The following is an 18,085-nucleotide window of genomic DNA, read 5'->3' as shown; positions in this document are numbered from 1 at the left end:
CAGTTGCATTTTCTGTATGCATACATACATAGCATTTTTATTACGTGAGTATTAACTGGCTCAGAGCAAGTGATGAAATGTTGCTGTAGATTTTCAGCCTGCAAAAGCTTGCATAAACTAGTAACTTCAGGCATTCAGAGTAGTGCTATTATTTCAAATTAGGTAACTTCATGCACAGTAATACCATTAGTTTCAGTGGAACTATGCATATTTAGAAAAATAAGCACTCCTATAATTCACTGCAGTATTGGAGCTGAACAGTGCAAAGCAATTTTGATAAGCAAAAGCAGTATATGTATCTGCTGTCAGTTTATTTTTTATTTAATGACTTTTATATAATTACTCTTAACTACTCTTGTTGCTGATGCTGCTATAGCCTAACGGCTAACCTCTGTTTTGGTTAGAGGTAAAGTTTGAGGCAGGAAGGTGAGTCATCTGATGTTCTATTCTTTGTCCTCTCAGGGTCCTAGCTTGACGTCCCCATTTCCACTGAAATTCTGACCATTTTTTTCCCTAAAATGGCATCTCAGGAGTGCCTCAACGGGGAGGATACTAGTGTCAGAATGGTGACATACTGCCCCTTGCTCTGTCCAGTTCTCCCGTCAGCAGAGACGTTTCAATAGATTAAGTCAAAATGAGCGATCCCATGAGAGCAACTGCTCAGTAATTTCTCAGCTGGCAACTCGTATGCATTCATTCTTTACTAGTATCCATGCTAAAAACTCGATGTAAAAGACAAACCTACATATACATGGTGCTGGACTCTCTTGAATGCTACAAAACTAGAACTTAAGTAGCTGCGCGCCAGAAAAAGATGGACTAGTTAGTGGAGCCAGCAGAATATTTCCCTGGGTTATTTCATAATAACTTGATGAAAACAGGCGATGTGTTTCCATCACTCATTCCTGCCTGCAAAATAGTTTGCAGAAAAAGCTGTATTTGAGATTTTGGATGTGGATGATTTGTGTACCTGTGTTTCACCCTGTTGCCTCCAGCTTGCATGGCTGTAGCAGGAAGGCTGTTCCTCTTCTGAGGGAGCAGCTGTCTCAAAGCAGACCCTTTCTGTCATAGGCACTATTCCCTTAAGCAGAGAATTTCAGAGCTTTTCCTTGCAAGCAATTTCAGGCTTATCAGTTCTACAAAAGACTTTACAATACTATCATCCATCTAGTGGAGCTGTAATGAACAGCAGCAAAATGTTCTTTTGCTAGTCAAATACTTCTACCTCCCAAAACAACATTAACTATGGTGGCTGAAGTATTGTCGCTGTAAACTGAGACCACAAGGAAGGGGAGGTGTGCTTGAAAAGTGAGCAATCTGCTCTGGTGTGCAAGAAAATGAGGAGGTATGGGAAAGAGGCCAGTGGGGACCTCCTGAGTGAGCTCAAGTACTAAAAGAAGTGCATGGAAAGGGGAGGCGAGGATGGGCTACCCCTGGAAGAATGTGGAAGCATTAACCAGGTAGGCAGGGTAGAATTAGAAAAGGCCATAGCTCATCTAGAATTGAAACCGGTGAAGAGTATGAAGGCAGTAAGAAGGGCTTCTGCAGCTACATTGACAGGAACGTCAAGGAAGGTGTTGGCCTGATAAAAAAAATCAGACAAAGAATCTAGTAGCAAAGGACAATCTTTGCCTTGCCTTTTCCTGTCAAGGTTTGTGCTTAGTAGGAGAGTTTGAGGGAGAGAGGTACTACCTACTGTAGAGTAGGATTGAGTTAGGGATCATTTAAGTAAACCAGGCACGTAAAAGTCCATGGGACCAAATGATGTATCCAAGGGTGCTGAAAGAGCTGGACTTTACCATTGTGAGGCTGCCGTCAATGGTTTTTGAAAGGCCATGGTGATCAGGGGACGTCCCTATTGATTGGAGAAAGGGAGAAGCAAAACTTATCTTCAAGAATAGGCAAGGATGATCCAAAGTACTTATAGGCCAGTCAGCCTCACACTGGTACCCAGTAATATTTTAAAGCAAATAATCCCAGTAGTAATTTTCAGGCACATGAAAGAAAAGGTGACTGGGAGTAGCCACTACGAATTTACCGAGAGAAATTACGCTGAACCTCATCTGCCTTCTTTCTGTGGTGAGGTGATTCCCTCTGTGGATAAGGAGAGATCTGTGCATATCTTTTAGCGTGACTTTAGCAAGGCTCTTAACAAGTTCTCCCATGGCATACTTGTAGCCTCATTCGGGAGGTGCGAACTGAATGGGTGGACTACAGCATGGATGGAAAAACTGTCTGGACCATCAGGTTCAAAGAGTCAATGTTCAAAGTCTGATTAGCAGCTGTTTGCAAGTGGTATTCCTTAGGAGTCATTGCTGAGGCCAAGTGTATTTAACGTCTTCTTCAATAATCTGGGCAGTGCGACAAAGTGCATCCTCAGCAAGTTCATTGCACGCTGGGAGAATGAATGGCAGGGCTGCAATGCAAAGGACTTTAACAAGTTGGAGGAGCAAGTCTGAAGTGCTGACAGGAATCTCATGAAGTTCAACAAAGACAAATGCAGAGTCCTGTACATGGAGCAGATTATTCATGGAAACAGACAGGACTGGGCCAACTGTGCGAGAAGGAGCACACTACAGAAGGGCCGTAGGGATCTTGGTGAGCACCAAGTAAGATGTGAATCAGCAGCCCACTGGAGAGTATACTGCACTGCGTTAGCAAAAGCATGTCCACTTTGATTATCTCTGCTCATCATTTCAGAAGTCACATCTGGAATACTGTGTCCCATTTTGAGGCCTCGCGGTGTGTGAGACTTTATCAAACTGGGGAGGGTCCAGTGGAGGGGCACTAAAATGGTCACGGGCTGAAGTACGTGTCATACAAGGAGAGGCTAAGGGAGTTGAGTGTGTTCACCCTGGAGAAGGCTAAGGAGGGAGTCTAATTGCAGTCTACTACAGGAGGATTATAGAGAAGACTCTTCTGAGAAGTGTACAGAGAAAGGAAAAGAGTAATAGTACAGATTGCAGCAAAGTCCAACTGGATCGAAGGAAAATAATTTTGACAGTAAAGGTGGTCAGACTGGAACAGTTTGACCTGAGAGGTTGTGGGATCTCCATCACTGGGTATTTTCAAAACTCAGCTGGATGAGGCCCTGAGCAACCTGAAGTTAGTTCTTCTCTAAGGAAGGTGTTGGACTGAGTCACCTCCAAATGTCGCTTCCAACCTACATTATTTTAAGAGTCCGTGATTCTGTAGCTTGTGAATTTGGAATGTGTTTTTTTCATAGTCTGCTGTGACAGAGCAGTAGCTCCAAAGCACTGTGCTTCGAGTGGTCTTAATATGGTAAATTGCAGAAAAAACCTCTTAACTTCAATGAAAAAAAAAAAGCTCAAAAAGCACTGATGATGTCCAGTGACAGTAGCAGGCAAAATCAAAATTGCTTTCTGTAGAAGTAGTTTGCAAGACTGTGGAGAATTCCTTTGAGGCCATATACAATCTCAAGAACTGTTGCACATGTGAAGATATGTTACAGCATTGCTCCTAGGATCTCCTGTTTGTACTGCTTATACCTATGTTCAGAATGCAAGATGACTGTAACAAATTCATCATCATGCACAAAATTGTTTGCTTTAGCTCTATACACTTAAAGCATTAGGTGCTTTTAAGCCGTGAAGTCAAGTTAGGATTTTGTTTTGATGTGGAAATCTCAACTCCTTTATAAATATAACCACGTCTTAAATACATTTTATCATTGGTGAGAAGCCACTTGTGCTCAGTCTTCTGATAGGACTGCTCAAGGGCTGGTCTGAGAGATCTGAAGAGGCTGATTAGAAACAACAAGCTTATTTTTAGGAAACTTAAAGTCATGGTGTCAAAGCCCACAGCTCCAAGGGAAAACATTAAAATGTTAAAAAACACTGCCCTCTTGTGCATATCCAGTCTTCCACGAGTAGCTCAGATCTTGTTCGCTGATTAAATTAGGAAAATTCTGCTACATCTCAGTTAATGAGAGCTGCCACCATTTAAAGTGTTATCTTATATCCTGACAAATTCTTATGATTATCCTATTAATCTGTTGTAATTTTTCATTTTGATAGGTTTTCTTCATGGAAATTTTCATTGTTTGGCTCCTATCCACTGACTTTTAAATCCATTGAAATATTTCCCAATAATCTTTAATTCTGTACTAATGGCTATTAATATAATAATGAGGTTGAAAACAAAAGTTTAAAATTTCATAGTTTAGATTTTCAAAGCAATCTCTTTATAGATGATGTACATTATTACAATAGAAATATTATAGGCCATTCACTTACAGATGTCACGCCTGCTTTCATAGAAGATGCAACGCTTATAGGCATTGAAAATTGTAAAGGTGTCAATATAGTTTAAATATCCCCTGAAGATGAGGCATGATCTTTTTTTTTTTTTTTAATGCATTGAACTGGAGATGGTGGGAAGTGCTGCTCATTCCCTCAGTTATGACAAGGCAGAATGAATAGCACCCTCGGGGTATTGGTACATGTGACAACAGATTAAGCCCACATTGATGTCATTTTGTTCTAGCAATCTGGTCGGTAAAGTGCATCAGTTCTGGAATTAATTCACAAGCCAGTCAGCCCTCCCAGCTGTGACCACTGTTGGGAGAGGGGCCAGGTAGGCAGCTGGGGCCAGCAACCTCCTCATCCGTTCCAGCTTAATCCACCCTGGCGAGCGTGTGCTGACACACTCCATTACACCTGCTCAACTGTATTATTGCAAGTACAAGTTACACAGAATTTGGCTCTTCCCTCGACTTCAGTAATCGGTTCTGTCTGATGAATAATTGTAAATGGAATCTAGCACACTCTTTCTGAAGGATTATGAAGCAATAAAAAAGTTTATTGTTGCCATTAAGTCAGCAGATTTGACTGTGATAAAGAGCAAATCTGTTGAGTCACAAGGCACTATTTTTACATAGCTGCATTACAGAATAAAAGATACGTGTGTGACAGAAATAGCTTATTCTGTAAAGGAGGGATGTTAGAGATTCTCTATGTTCATTAGAGACTTTATCACTAGTGTTGATTTTAAGTAAAAGCACTCAGCTATTGATTGTGCAAAATCTGAACGTTCAATATTGTTCAATCTTTTTTCTGCCTAAAATTATCAGCTCCCACATCCCCCACTCGCTCCTGGCCTTCCACAGGATTACCATAGAAATGAACCTGTATATGGACGTTACTGAAAGGAAAAAGTTGGATTACACACTTGATGGCTAGCACAGCTGATCCTTCTTGGAGGTGTTAGGCAGACTTCACAGGCAGGGTCCCATCTGATGTATAACACAACCAAAAGCTGCACACAGCTAAGGCCACAGTGCCCATACTCCAGCGTGGGTGGCAACAGGCTTATGGGTGGGTGGAGTTGTGTCCCATTCCAGCGTCCTTACAACTTGAAATGTGTCTGTCTGTCTGTCTGAACACAGCTGAGTTTCAGTTGTTCCCAGTGGGATGGTTCAGGAGGTATTTGTGACACCAGGCCCTGAGTGGATGCTGCAGTGTTTAGATCAGAATTGCGTCACACCTGATGGGCTGGGACGTCTCTGCAATCCCCTTCCGCAGCCAGGAAACACTCACTTTCTTCCAAGGAGAAAGGTTTAGGTGTGTGGCTTTATTAATGTAAATGAAAGTGTCGCTTTACATGTGACCATGAGATGGAGCCACCACAACACTGGCAAAATCACTGCACATCAGGAGAAATTCAGTACAGGGCTCAATTTGTTTCTGAGCCCTGTGTTTTTTAGACAGGCTCTGGTTTTCTCATTTTGGGCATGTTTCCATTCTGCAGTCTCCTGCTAGGAAGACGTGGGGTTTTTTTTCCCCATACTTGGTAATGTATTTTGTATTGCATTTTTGTAGCCTCTGTCAGCATAAACAAAAATAGGAAATGCTCATTCCTGCATTCAGCTTTTAATAACTTGGCATATGATCTGAACTAACTCTTTGTCATTAAAAATAAGTGTTCCTTGAAAAATCACTTCCAGTGGAGAGCCCTATCTGATTTTGATGTTCTGGCTACCTCGTTAGCTTTATTTTAGATAGCAGCAAGTGGAGCTATTTTAATAACTGTTTGAGATCTTAACCAGACTGAAGTCTGAATGATAGGGGGAAAAAGTATTTTTATTTTTCCTTGGTGTAATATCTTTAGTTTGTAGAAGAAACTTATCCTGAACAGTTATGTCCTGGAACATTTATATACCATTTGTTAATGATAGGTTTACAGGGGTTTTGTTCAAGATTTTCATCTTCTAATTCACTTGGATGATTTGAGATAATTATTTGAAATTTTAGATAATTGTTACCTCCTATTTTTAAAATACTTTTTCTTGTTTATACTGTCTAGATTTGACTTCAGTTGTAATCTCCGTTAAGTTCCTTTGATTTATTTCTAAACAACAGAATTTTTTCAGGCAATCTATGAAACATTGTTTAGAAAAAGATTTATAGGGATGCTTGAATTGCTACTCTGACTTAATATTGTTGATAAAACCAGGTGGCATGGTAGAGACTAGTGCTGCTTGGTGACTGAATGATAGACTATGTGACAGTACTTGCACAATATTTAGAAGTATAGAAATTTATGTTCGTGTTCCAATATGAATATGTTGAAGATAAAGTATGAAGCCTGTCACTTTCTCTCTCCCAGTTTAAAGCTTTTCTTTCAAATATCCCCTTACTTCAGAGTCATCAAAAAGGTTTAAAGAGCAGTACTTGGAAGATGTCTGCTTCAATACAGTTAAAAAATGCATAATTGTTCTATAATTTAATAATACTTTAACTATATTATTAAATAAATTACAGCACTTTAAATCATGAGACAAATTGTCATATAATTTATATTGCCTAATAATGTAAAATACTAAAATGACTTCATAAAAGTGAGAAGTGTTTTGGATTATAACTTTTTTGTACATGTGAAGTAAAATATGGAAGCCTGTTTTTACTTTTTCTTCTTTAGATGGATGGATTTTAGCTTTTTGAAAAATATGTAAATATAAGTGATGCATCCTTTTTACATAAATTGTTTTGGTAGACATGTGGGGCTTCGTTAGATGGAAATGTGGAAGATTCAGATTGCTTAATATTGAGGACACATGTGAGCATTAGAAGATGCAAGTCAGTAGTAACCAGCGATGATTAGCACATCCTCCAGAATGACGGTCACCAGTGTCTTTGTTTGGAGGATCCCATAAGAAGGCTCCCCAGACTGTGTGTGCCTTCTCGGTCTGGCTTCATACCTCCTCCCTGGCCCCCGGCGTTCTTAGAGTTGCTGTTAGAACTGCCTTATTTTCCTGGTCTACTGAGAGGGGACCAAAGCCTCTAGAGATTAATTTTGTTGTCTTTTTTTCAGTGAAAACAGCGACAGACATTTGACTCGATGAATTAGAAATGCAAGATCGTTAAAGGAGGTGGCCACAATAATGTATCTGTCAACGAGAGCAGCGTTTACTTAGAGTTTTTTCTTGCTTGAGTGCACTACTGCCCTTAGCTTTGGTGCATTAAGGCTCTTTTTAACTGTCATACACACATATGATGAGACTTCACTCTCCCTGATGTAAATTTTCCTAGAAAAGGCAAATTTTAATGTTCAAGATTTAACTAAAAACTAAAACTAAAAAATCCATCCACTGACATATGAACTTTCCAGCATTGCCATTTTTCTAGCGTACTGTTTTTCTTACAGCTAGGTCCTCATGGCTAGTTCTGCAAAAGGACAAGGCATACAAGTGCTTATGTCAGAGAAGCTATCTTCTCCGTTTATAGAAAGAAATGTGCAGCGAGATTTTGATTTGTTCAAAATACTGTGTGCTCCTCAGAGAGAAGCTAGAACTAAATATTTGTAAGACAGTGAGGCCAGCTACTTGAACGCTTTTACGCATGGGAATTTAGCTTGAAGTTAGTGAAATTCCACTGTTTGCCAAGAAACTTTTGTGTATTATCCATATGCTAATTTAAAAAGTGACGTTAGAATAACTCAGTACTAAATCAGGATGCAAGAATGCGTGCAGAATACAAACAAATACTTACACTTGCCAGCCAGCCACCATGAATAAATGCACAAAGTACTCTTTCTAAGGTGACAACCATTTATGTATAGTCAACTTGAAATTCTTGTTTCATTAAATAATTGTGCCTGATTGGCTCAACACCTGAGGCTTATCATAAAGTATGCGTTTCACAGCTCTTTTCAACAGACAAGTTTCTTTTTCCTTCCATCCTTAGGGAGCCTTTCCATAAGCTCTTGGTTCAAGGTCTTATCAAGAATCAGACATTCAGACTAACAACAACAGGCCAGTGTTTGAAGAGAGAGGAGGTTGATCTCACTGGTAAGAGAGACTGCATGGGAAAATCAGCATAGGTGCATCCAGAAAGTCAGGGACTGCTTTGGTGTACAAGTCTCAGTGCTGGGAAAATTTGGAAGAGAAAATGAATCCTTGAAATATTTAAACTGGAGAGCAACTTCTGTGAGTTTTGGATTCATATGCACTGCTGAGTGCACAGAGACCCTACTAATCCGGCAGCTTTTAATTGCATCCAAACACAGAAGCAATGGTGTAGTATTATTTTAGTTCCAGTATAATCCAAAAGATCAGAAGTCAGTTTTGTTAAGACGCTGCTCAGCAGCTTGCTGAATGGAGATAGTCCCAGCAAACAGAAAACCTACAAAAACATCATGGCAAAGCTAACAAACACAGGTGTTGGCGTGTTCAGTAGATATTAGGAATGTAAAACGTGTATAGAAAAAAAGTGCTGTTTCTCAAGTTCTGTCCAGTGCCTTCACTGCAGAAGCTGGAGCAGCAAGTCCTGGCTTGGGGACCTGTAGCAACAAGAATGGTTTTGTCATGTTTGCCTCCCTTAAGCACTCCTCTCACAAAACCTTATTTTCACTGTTCTTCTCCTACATACAAACCCAATAAGTCAGTTAAAAACAAACAAACGAGCAAAATCCCTTATATTTACTACTGTCTGCTATCCTATTTTCTTCCAAAAAAGCTAGGGCTTTTCTGAAGCAGGTGGTTTTGCTCAATGGCACCTTCATCAGTCTAAATGCCCCTTTCCATCTCTAAATTCATGCAACAGAAGGCACGTTCTTGTCAGGATAACTTACTGCAATTGAAACCTATAAATCTGGTGTTGGTAAAAGCTAAGTACAGGTTGTACCAAATCAATACACCTGTCGAGGAGATTTTAAATGTCATGATTATAAGAATGCTTAAATCTCAGGGGCTATCAAGATAGAGGAGCATAGGATGAGTGCCAGATATAGCTTCTGAATGGTAAAAGGAGACTTTCCATCATGATGTAATGGAAGCACTGGAATATTAGTTGTGTTAAAACATTAAAGTAGGAAAAACTTGGGAGGGAAGAGGTATTTATAATGGGTGGGATTTTGTCTTTGAGCTGTTTGGAAACCAAAATACTCCACTAGAAATAGTTTTTCTTCTTATGCTTAGGGAACAAAACTGAATTGCTGTTACAAATGAGCAAAACTAATGTTTTGTGTATGTCTTAATATTTAGGAACTGAACCAGTTCACATAAAAACTGGTGAGAAGCTCCAAGTTGCTTGGGAAAAAATGAGCAAATCTAAGCACAATGGAATAGACCCTGAAAAATTAGTGAAAGAATATGGCATTGACACCCTACGTCTCTACATTCTGTTTGCTGCTCCTCCAGAACAAGATATTTTGTGGGATACTAAAAGTAAGTCGAATTGTTTCTGTTGTTTGTTTTGTGGTTGTTGTTTTCCTAGTGTGTTGTATTTTAAACAGAAAATTAATACAGTTCTTGATGCCCACGTGTTGGAACAACTGAATAAAAAAGCATAGCAAGCACATTTTAATGTTTATTTCTTTTAAAAGAGAGGTTGTGACAAAGATGTCACTGAGAGGCAGGCTTGCAAGATTATTTCAAGCTGCTTACGTCTTATAAGCTAAAAGCATGTACAAAAAATACTTCTTCAGTGGTATTTTCTTCTGCAAACTTGGACCTCATTCTTTTGTTTTTTATTAGCTATGATTGATTGACTGGAAATTATTATTTTATTTTCTTCGTTATAATTTTTTAAATCAGATTACAGATGAAACTTTGCAATTTTTTTTATTTCCGTTTTTTTACACATGTATGCAATGGCTTTTTTTAAACTGGACCATGAAATACTTCTCAGTAGAATCTCATAAGAAGATAATCGGAGTTCCTAGTAACTAGCATTTGTACACTCATGACATTTTTATGAGCTTAGTTCTTGAATAAGATAAGATTTACCCTCCTACGCACTTATTTACTGCCATCATGCAATTTGTCATGCTGACAGATACTAATTTCTTTTATCTACTGTGGTTCATACATTTTAATGTAGTCTTATGCATGCATTTAAATCTAGCCCTCTTGTTGCATAAGGCTTTATTAAAACACTCCATGTCTGATTTAAAAACGTGTATTTCTTCATTCTTTCTTGTGTTAGCTTCTTGCTACTTAATTCAGCCTGCACTGAGCATTATTTCAGTTATTATTACATTCAATGTGTTTAGTTACATATTATGGCACTGATGTATGTACTGGAGGAGTGTGCTGTATGGCTTTTCTCAGTTGGCTTTCTGTCATCATCTAATTATAACAGTATGGAGCTAGGCATGTGAAGAGGTAACGTCTCTTAAAAAAAGCAACCGCTTGGAATCAAGCTGTAATTCCTGCATCCCTAACAGTACAGAAGTACATAATTCCCTCTGAAGCAGCTAATTCAGTGATACACAATCTTTTTGCTGTATTTTTCCATCTTGAAAATTGAATAACTAAATTAGTATGAGAATTGTGGGTACAAAATCTGAGTTGCAAAGTATACTAGAGCTTGGTGGTTAAACATTCTTTAAGAAAGCTAAGCACATGCAGGTATCATGCTACCAAAAATGAATTCAGTCATTCAAACCAACCTGTTTACTACTTGAGAAATACAAAGAAAGATTTCAGAGTTGTGTCATGTTAAACGAGTAATAGAAAAAGTGAACAAAAGGAGATGTTAGCAGCCTAAAGATATTTCCAGGGGGAAAAAATGGAAAGTAGGTGGAAAGCATCTCTTAAATCTTTAAAGTTTGGTCTGAATTTCTTAATGATAACAAAACAATGAATGTTTAAATTGAAGAAATCAAGCAAGTTGTGGTGGGTTTGACCTTGGCTGGATACTAGGTGCCCACCAAGCCACTTTAGCACTCCTCTTTCCTCAACTGGACAGGGGGAGAAAAATATGACGAAAGGTCTGTGGGTTGAGATAAGGACATCTCAGGCAAACCAGACTCAAGTTGGGGAAATGGATTTCATTTATTAACAATCAAATGAGAAATAAAACCAAATCTTAAAACACCTTCCCCCCACCACTCCTTTCTTCCCGGGCTCAACTTCACTCCTGATTTTCTCTACCTCCTCTCTACCTGAATGGCGCAGGGGGGTGGGGAACAGGGATCCTCACATTCTTTCCCTGCTCCAGCATGGGGTCCCTGCCACGGGAGACAGTCCTCCACGAACTTCTCCAGCATGCATCCTTCTCACAGGCTGCAGTTCTTCACGAACTGCTCCAGCATGGGTCCCTTCCACAGGGTGCAGTCCTCCAGGAACAGACTGCTCCAGCATGGGTCCCCCACAGGGCCACAAGTCCTGCTAGCAAACTTGCTCCAGCGTGGGCTCCTCTATCCACAGGGACACAGGTCCTGCCAGGGGCCTGCTCCAGCATGGGTTTCCCACAAGGTCACAGCCTCCTTTGGGCATCCACCTGCTCTGGTGTGGGGTCCTCTACAGGCTGCAGGTGGATATCTGCTCCACTGTTACCCTCCATGGGCTGCAGGGTGACAGCCTGCCTCATCATGGTCTTCATCACTGGCTGCAGGGAGGGAATCTCTGCTCCAGCACCTGCCGCACCTCCTCCCGCTCCTTCTTCACTGACCTTGGTGTCTGCAGAGTTGTTTCTCTCACATACTCTCAATCCTCTCTTCTGGCAGCTGTTCCCCTTCTTAAATATGTTATCACAGAGGTGCTACCACCGTCACTGTTTGGCTCAGCCTTGGCCAGCAGGAGGTCCGTCTTGGAGCCATCTGGCATTGGCTCTATCAGACATAGAGGAAGCTTCTTGCATCACAGAAGCCACCCTTGTAGCCCCCTGGTACCAAAACCTTGCCATGCAAACCCAGCGCAGACAGTTGTCTTATTCGGAGAGTATTAAATACTGGTTCTCAGTTGCCATGATCCTTCTCTTCACTGGATGTGTTTTGATAGCCTTTTGAGAATTGCCCTCAGACTAGATTCCTTGTCTCTTCAGTGGCGGATATGTAGGCAGGGCCTTATGTTATTCTCTCCCCTTCTCCCCTGGTGCGGGTAAGCAATCTTCCGGACTATGCAGGACCAGACGTGGTCAAAATTACCCAGCATCTTATTACACCATTACTACAGTCTGCATAATGCCAAGCCTACCATGTCTAGATGATCTACATGCTTCTGGTATTAACGGGAGATGGAAAGTTTGGGAAGAGCATCATGCTCCCTGTCCCACCCATCCCAGTTCATGAGGATCATGCAGACATAGTCAATCAGGTTGTATTTTACTGTTCCTAGGTGTACATGAAGTCTTTAATCTGGTGCAATCAGACAGATAATCCACCTGTATTACAGTCACTCACCTTTCCTTTACTTCTCCCTGGCATTCTTTTCAAGTGAGGTTGCCAGAGCAGAATTGGAAGTTCTTGCCAGTTGGGACATCTTAGGATACGTTGATACTGTGCAGTGCAGTGTGATGTAGTGCTGTGCAGCCTAGTAGAAACACAACACGTCTGTAAGACAGAGCTAAAGCCGTATCAGTGCCATACCTCAAGCCATACCTTCAGTAGTGGCTCGGGGCCTCTTTGTAGCGTGGCCCCTAGGTCACAGAAACACATTCTTAGAGCAGCCACGGAGCAGGGCTGATGTCTGCCGGGCCAGAGTGAACAGCTTTATAATCTCCCCATCACAAACTAAGCAGTGTTAAAAGATGGTACCAAGGATCAGAGCCTATACTCATTAGCACAGTAGCATCTCTGTAGCAACAAAAGTATATGTAATTTCTAAAATAAAATTTTAGAAGAAATCTCTCAATTTAAAAAATATGTGTGTATGTTTGCATTATTCCATGAGATTGAAAAATGAGAGCATGTAGAACTGTTTTGTTGAGTCATTAAAACACGAGGTGAACATTCTAGCATTGATGTAACGTTGGGTTGTTTTACAGATTTAGCAAATATTCCTGCTCTATATATGTTTTAAAATCATTGCAGAAAAATAATTTTGTTTTATTGATCTCTTTCCATTAAGGCAACCCAGCATTATTTGTAAAGGCATTTTTAATTGCATTGACAATTTTCATTTAAAATACAGGTGTGGGTTTTTTTAATGTTTTACTCTAGTGTTCAGTTTCCTGTCTGCTTTTTTCTTTAAAGTTTTGGATTCGTTCATTGTAACTGGAATTTTTTTTCTGCAATCTTTCATTAATCTCAGCCGATGCTATGCCAGGTGTTCAGAGATGGCAGACGCGCCTCTGGACACTTGCAACCAAACTTATTGAAGCAAGGACCTCAGGAACCGTGCCCGATCCTGAGCTTCTGAATAAGAAAGAGAAGGCTGAAGCCAGAAAGATCTGGGACCAGAAGAATCTGGTGATATCTGAGGTTAAAAGAAACACATAGTTTGTAAATGACTAAATAAATTGCTGCTCAAAACCATATGCTTGACTTACAGAGCCAAAAGGTTTTTTCCCTACATCAGTAGCTCATAAAATAATTTTCAAGTGAGTTATTCTCTGTTTAGGTAGTTTTATTAACCTACAAATCTTATGGGACAGAACTCTTGCAAAATAGTAAGATTTGGATTGGCAAAATTCCCTGCTGTGTGCCTCCTTTAAGGATGAAGTGTTATGGCATTAAAATATTATCAGTCTGGGTTTGGAGTAACTCCATTTCCAGTAGCAAAGCTGTAGGTGAGTTATGCAGGTTATCCCTAACAAGAGCTTTTGATCTGTTTGCTTCACACCTCATTATCATGTCCACTGTTTTATATAGAATGAAAAAAAGTTGTTGGAGAAAATATATTAGCGTACGCTAAAAAAAAAAAAAGTTATTGAAATGATTGTTCATCTCTTCTTATATGTTATCTCATGCTGTGATTAGTGTGAATTCAATTATCAGGAGACATAAATACCTGCTAAATTAACTTAAAATATTTTTCTATGGATAAAAAATTTTCCTGATTTAAATCCTGTGGCGAGGGACCTTCCAAGTGTTTTAGCGGACATTAGAATTACCATCTTGCTATGGAGAGACAAGCTGTCAACAGCATAACTGGATTTACAAGTATGAAGGCATCTTGTAGGGACAAAGAGATATTTTATGAAAGAAAATAAAGAGTGATTACTAAGACACGGTTCTAATTGGCATCGATTGAAGCTTTTAAAATCCTGAAATAGAGGGAGAGCAAGTCTACTGAATTTTTATATGATGATTATTTTCCCATATGCACATGTGGTTGCATCTATGATGTGTTTGCGTGCCAAAGTGATTTTCATGTAAGAGGCAAGATACTCCATGTTTGCGAATTTTAAGTACTTAGTGACAAACCTTTTCTTTTAATACAAGGTGACAGAGTACTTCACAAAGGATCATTTGTTCAATGCAGCTATTTCTCGATTGATGAGCCTCAGTAACGTACTCCATGTAAGTATGTCATATGAATGAAGGTATTTTTTTTTGTCATACCTGTTCTTGTAAGTTTTTATAAAAAGCAGGAGCTGCCCAAACTGTAGGTCCAGCATTCCAAAAGTCATCTGTAGTCATTACCTTTGCTACTAACTCAAGAGACCTAGGTGGAATTATTTGGTTCAAAAGCAGCACGTTCTAGTCTCACTGTAACCCTGAAATATATTGTTTTGCAGGATGAGCTTGATGATCAAATTAGAGCCACTAGGTTCTGATGTTTACGCCTGCATCCTGTAATTTCAAAAGATACATTTTGTTCAGCTCCGTTCTTTCTTCTTTTTTTTTTTTTTTTAAGCAAATTGCATAGGTAGCTAAGTATAGCAGTACATTGTAGAATTATCAAACATTCTGATTTAAAGAAAGGGGTTATTCTTTACAAGGAAAATCACACATAATCTTAGATTCCTTGGAGACAACTTTCACCACTGAACTGTCTGCTAGTAATAGAGTTTGCAAATTCCCGTTTTTAAAACAAGCGTAAAAATGACTTAAGCATTTTTTATTTAGAGTGTTATTGGCCAGTGGTGGTAGATCAAATATGCTAAACCTTCATTTTTCTTACTACTCTTAGATCTGGTTGAGCATTCTTTCAGACATATAACGGTAATGTGATCTAGACCAGCAATCAAATTAAACTTTGGGGGTTTTAGCTTCTTTGTTGAAATACCATTTTATACCTTATGGAATGCAAGGAGAATATTGGCAAAGTCAAGGATCTTAATGAAAAGTTAAGTAGGGCATGCACAAGTGCTGTACTGAAATACTATACGTCTGGGATACTGTGTGGTCTTAGGAAGAACACGCATTTCTTTATCTCCAGCTCAGTGATTCATATGCACTTTGGGCTGGTGGATGTTGATAAGTGAATGGTAAAAAATAAATAAAGAAATAAAAATCAGTGTCCTATGGACAGCCAAATGTTTGACCACTGACATATTTCTTGACCAAAGAAGTCAGTGCAGTATCTTTCAAGAACAAGTTTCCATATAACATGAGGACACTTCCTCTTTCAGTCCCATTTGAAAGGAGGAAGTGGGGAGATGGGTAAAGATTAAATATAGAAAAAAGGTAGTAGTTACTAAAACTTACTCAAATCTAGTTTGCATTGACCTCGTTAGTATCAGCGATAAGAAGATGCCATCTGGAAGCATTTATGATCTGTGTCAAACAAATCTCTGGGTTTGGACAGTTTTCTAGAAGATGGGAACGGGTTGTTCATCACACCCACCAAATAATTCTCATAAGTATTGACATTTTTCTGTGCTGTTTCATTAGAGAGGCAAAGTACAAAATAAATGCAGAATCTGGATTTCCCATGGGATGTAATCTCCCTGAGTCAGAACAGTCAAAGGAAGAAAGTTTATCCAGCTACTTTTAGTATATGATTTTAGGGTTTATTACTGCATTTTCTTCTTAATTAAACTACTTTATCCCCCCCACCACCCCAGAATATTTATATTAACGATTAATTTTTTCTTTTCTTTCTCTCTTTATGCTTAGCAAGCTTCTCGGCCTCTTATTCTCCACAGCACAGAATTTGAAGATGCTTTGGCTACACTCTGTATCATGGTTGCACCTATGGCTCCACACATTGCATCAGAGATGTGGAAAGGTATTTCTAGAAATATACTTTTTATTGATGTTGCAGGAAAAAAGGCAAAATTTAACGTGTGTCACTTATACCTCAATTCTGCATTTATCTTGTCACCTTCTGTCATGGCTCCTAAACAAACTTGAAACTTGTGGTGTTCCCAGAGCTATCTGCTTTTAGTTTCCTTCCCTTTGCATACAAAGGTGGATTTGTTGAGACTAGGCAGAGAAAGGGAGAAGTAAGAAAAATTCAAGACAGGATTTGCATGAGGAATTCCTATGTCAGCTGCTGTCTGCTCCTGTATGTAAAGTATTAAAAGCTGAACGTGAGACTAGAAACAGCCCTTTTTTAAACAACTGTTTCAGAGTCTACGGACTACAAATATTTTCTTTCAGGAATTCAGGCAGAGAGGACCATGTCAGAGAGCTGTATATTAAAAAGACTAAAGGAGTGTTCAATAAAAATCCTACTCTTGTAAAATTCTCCAGAGACTGAGCAATGTTGTGCTGCAAATTAACCTTGTGCGGAGAGTGGGAATGGTAGGCAGGAAATCTTTTTTAAGATCTGTCACAGCTGTAAACCTTGAGGTCTGAATCCAAAGTGGGCTCAGTTGCATGATGCGGCCGCAGTTAAAGCCTGTGAAATAAGGGATGTGCATGCCAGAGTTCAGCAGTTGCTTTTAAGGTTTATTGGGAGAAATCCCAAGATGTATGTGGGAAGATAGGAATATATTCTGCATTAAGACTGGCCACAAATTGCTATGTGGTTTTGGACCTAATATTACCTTTTGGATGCTGTTTTAATAGTTTTATTTTCATCAGTCATCCTAAAACCTTCTGCATTCGAGTGTTTACAGAGCTGAGATACTTAATAGCTTCTATTCCAGAGCTGTGCATGGCCCTGTAATAATGTTAACTGCCAAAGAAAGGCTGCTCTTGTTCAGAGCAATAACATAGGGGCAGAGATGCTGGAAACAGCAAGATGCATTAGGGAGGGCAGCGTTTTTTCTGTGTTTTCAATTCCAGTGTTTTTGAAATGTCTTAATAAAAGCTTAGTTGTTTAGAATAAAGAGTGGCATCAGACATGATCCATCTGGAGAAAGCTACTTCTGGTCAGTATTCTCTTACAATATGAAGTACCATCAATTAAAATTGTACTTAAATGGAAGTAATTGACACGATTTTGTTTTCCGCATTGGTTGAGATGGAGGCAGAATGGGTTGAAGCCAATTACTTACACATACCGTGCCTTGGAACTTGAAATTCAACTACATGTTAGGGAATACAGAATTATCAAATATGTTTGATAAACTGACAAAGAACACTAGGACGTCTTAATTAATGTAACTTGTCAAACGTAAAGCTTAATCCTGTAACATTTTGAATGTTAGAGAAGGAAGTCTTTTTCTTACTACTAAAATCACTGGAGAATAGGAATGATTGATAAACATTTTCTGGATCTCTCTCTGATGTAAGAATGAAAAGGAAGCATATAAAAATTGGGAGTGTATTGTCCTCAGCTTCTGTCAAATTTAAAGAGGGTAGATTTAGATTGGATATCAGGAAGAAATTCTTTGCTGTGTAAGGGTGGCACTGGAACAGGTTGCCCGGGGAAGTTGTGGATGCCCCATCCCTGGAAGTGTCCAAGGCCAGGCTGGATGGGGCTTTGAGCAACCTGGTGTAGCGGGAGGTGTCCCTGCCCATGGCAGGGGGTTTGGAACTAAATGATCTTTATGGTCCCTTCCAA

General features: G+C 39.5%; 1 protein-coding gene across 1 annotated transcript in view; it reads left to right on the top strand.

The window, feature by feature from the left end:
- Positions 1-18,085, top strand: part of LARS2 (leucyl-tRNA synthetase 2, mitochondrial) — an 89,091-nt gene that overhangs the window by 58,239 nt on the left and 12,767 nt on the right. The window contains exons 15-19 of the mRNA XM_074575225.1: positions 8,205-8,308; positions 9,503-9,685; positions 13,496-13,665; positions 14,629-14,706; positions 16,249-16,360. Of these exons, the coding sequence (XP_074431326.1) occupies positions 8,205-8,308; positions 9,503-9,685; positions 13,496-13,665; positions 14,629-14,706; positions 16,249-16,360 (647 nt within the window). The remainder of the gene's footprint in view (positions 1-8,204; positions 8,309-9,502; positions 9,686-13,495; positions 13,666-14,628; positions 14,707-16,248; positions 16,361-18,085) is intronic.

The sequence above is a fragment of the Larus michahellis genome, chromosome 2 (genome assembly GCF_964199755.1).
Source record: "Larus michahellis chromosome 2, bLarMic1.1, whole genome shotgun sequence".
Lineage (NCBI taxonomy): Eukaryota > Metazoa > Chordata > Aves > Charadriiformes > Laridae > Larus > Larus michahellis.
Note: the sequence above shows the minus strand (reverse complement) of the source record. Positions and strands in the feature narration are given on the sequence as shown.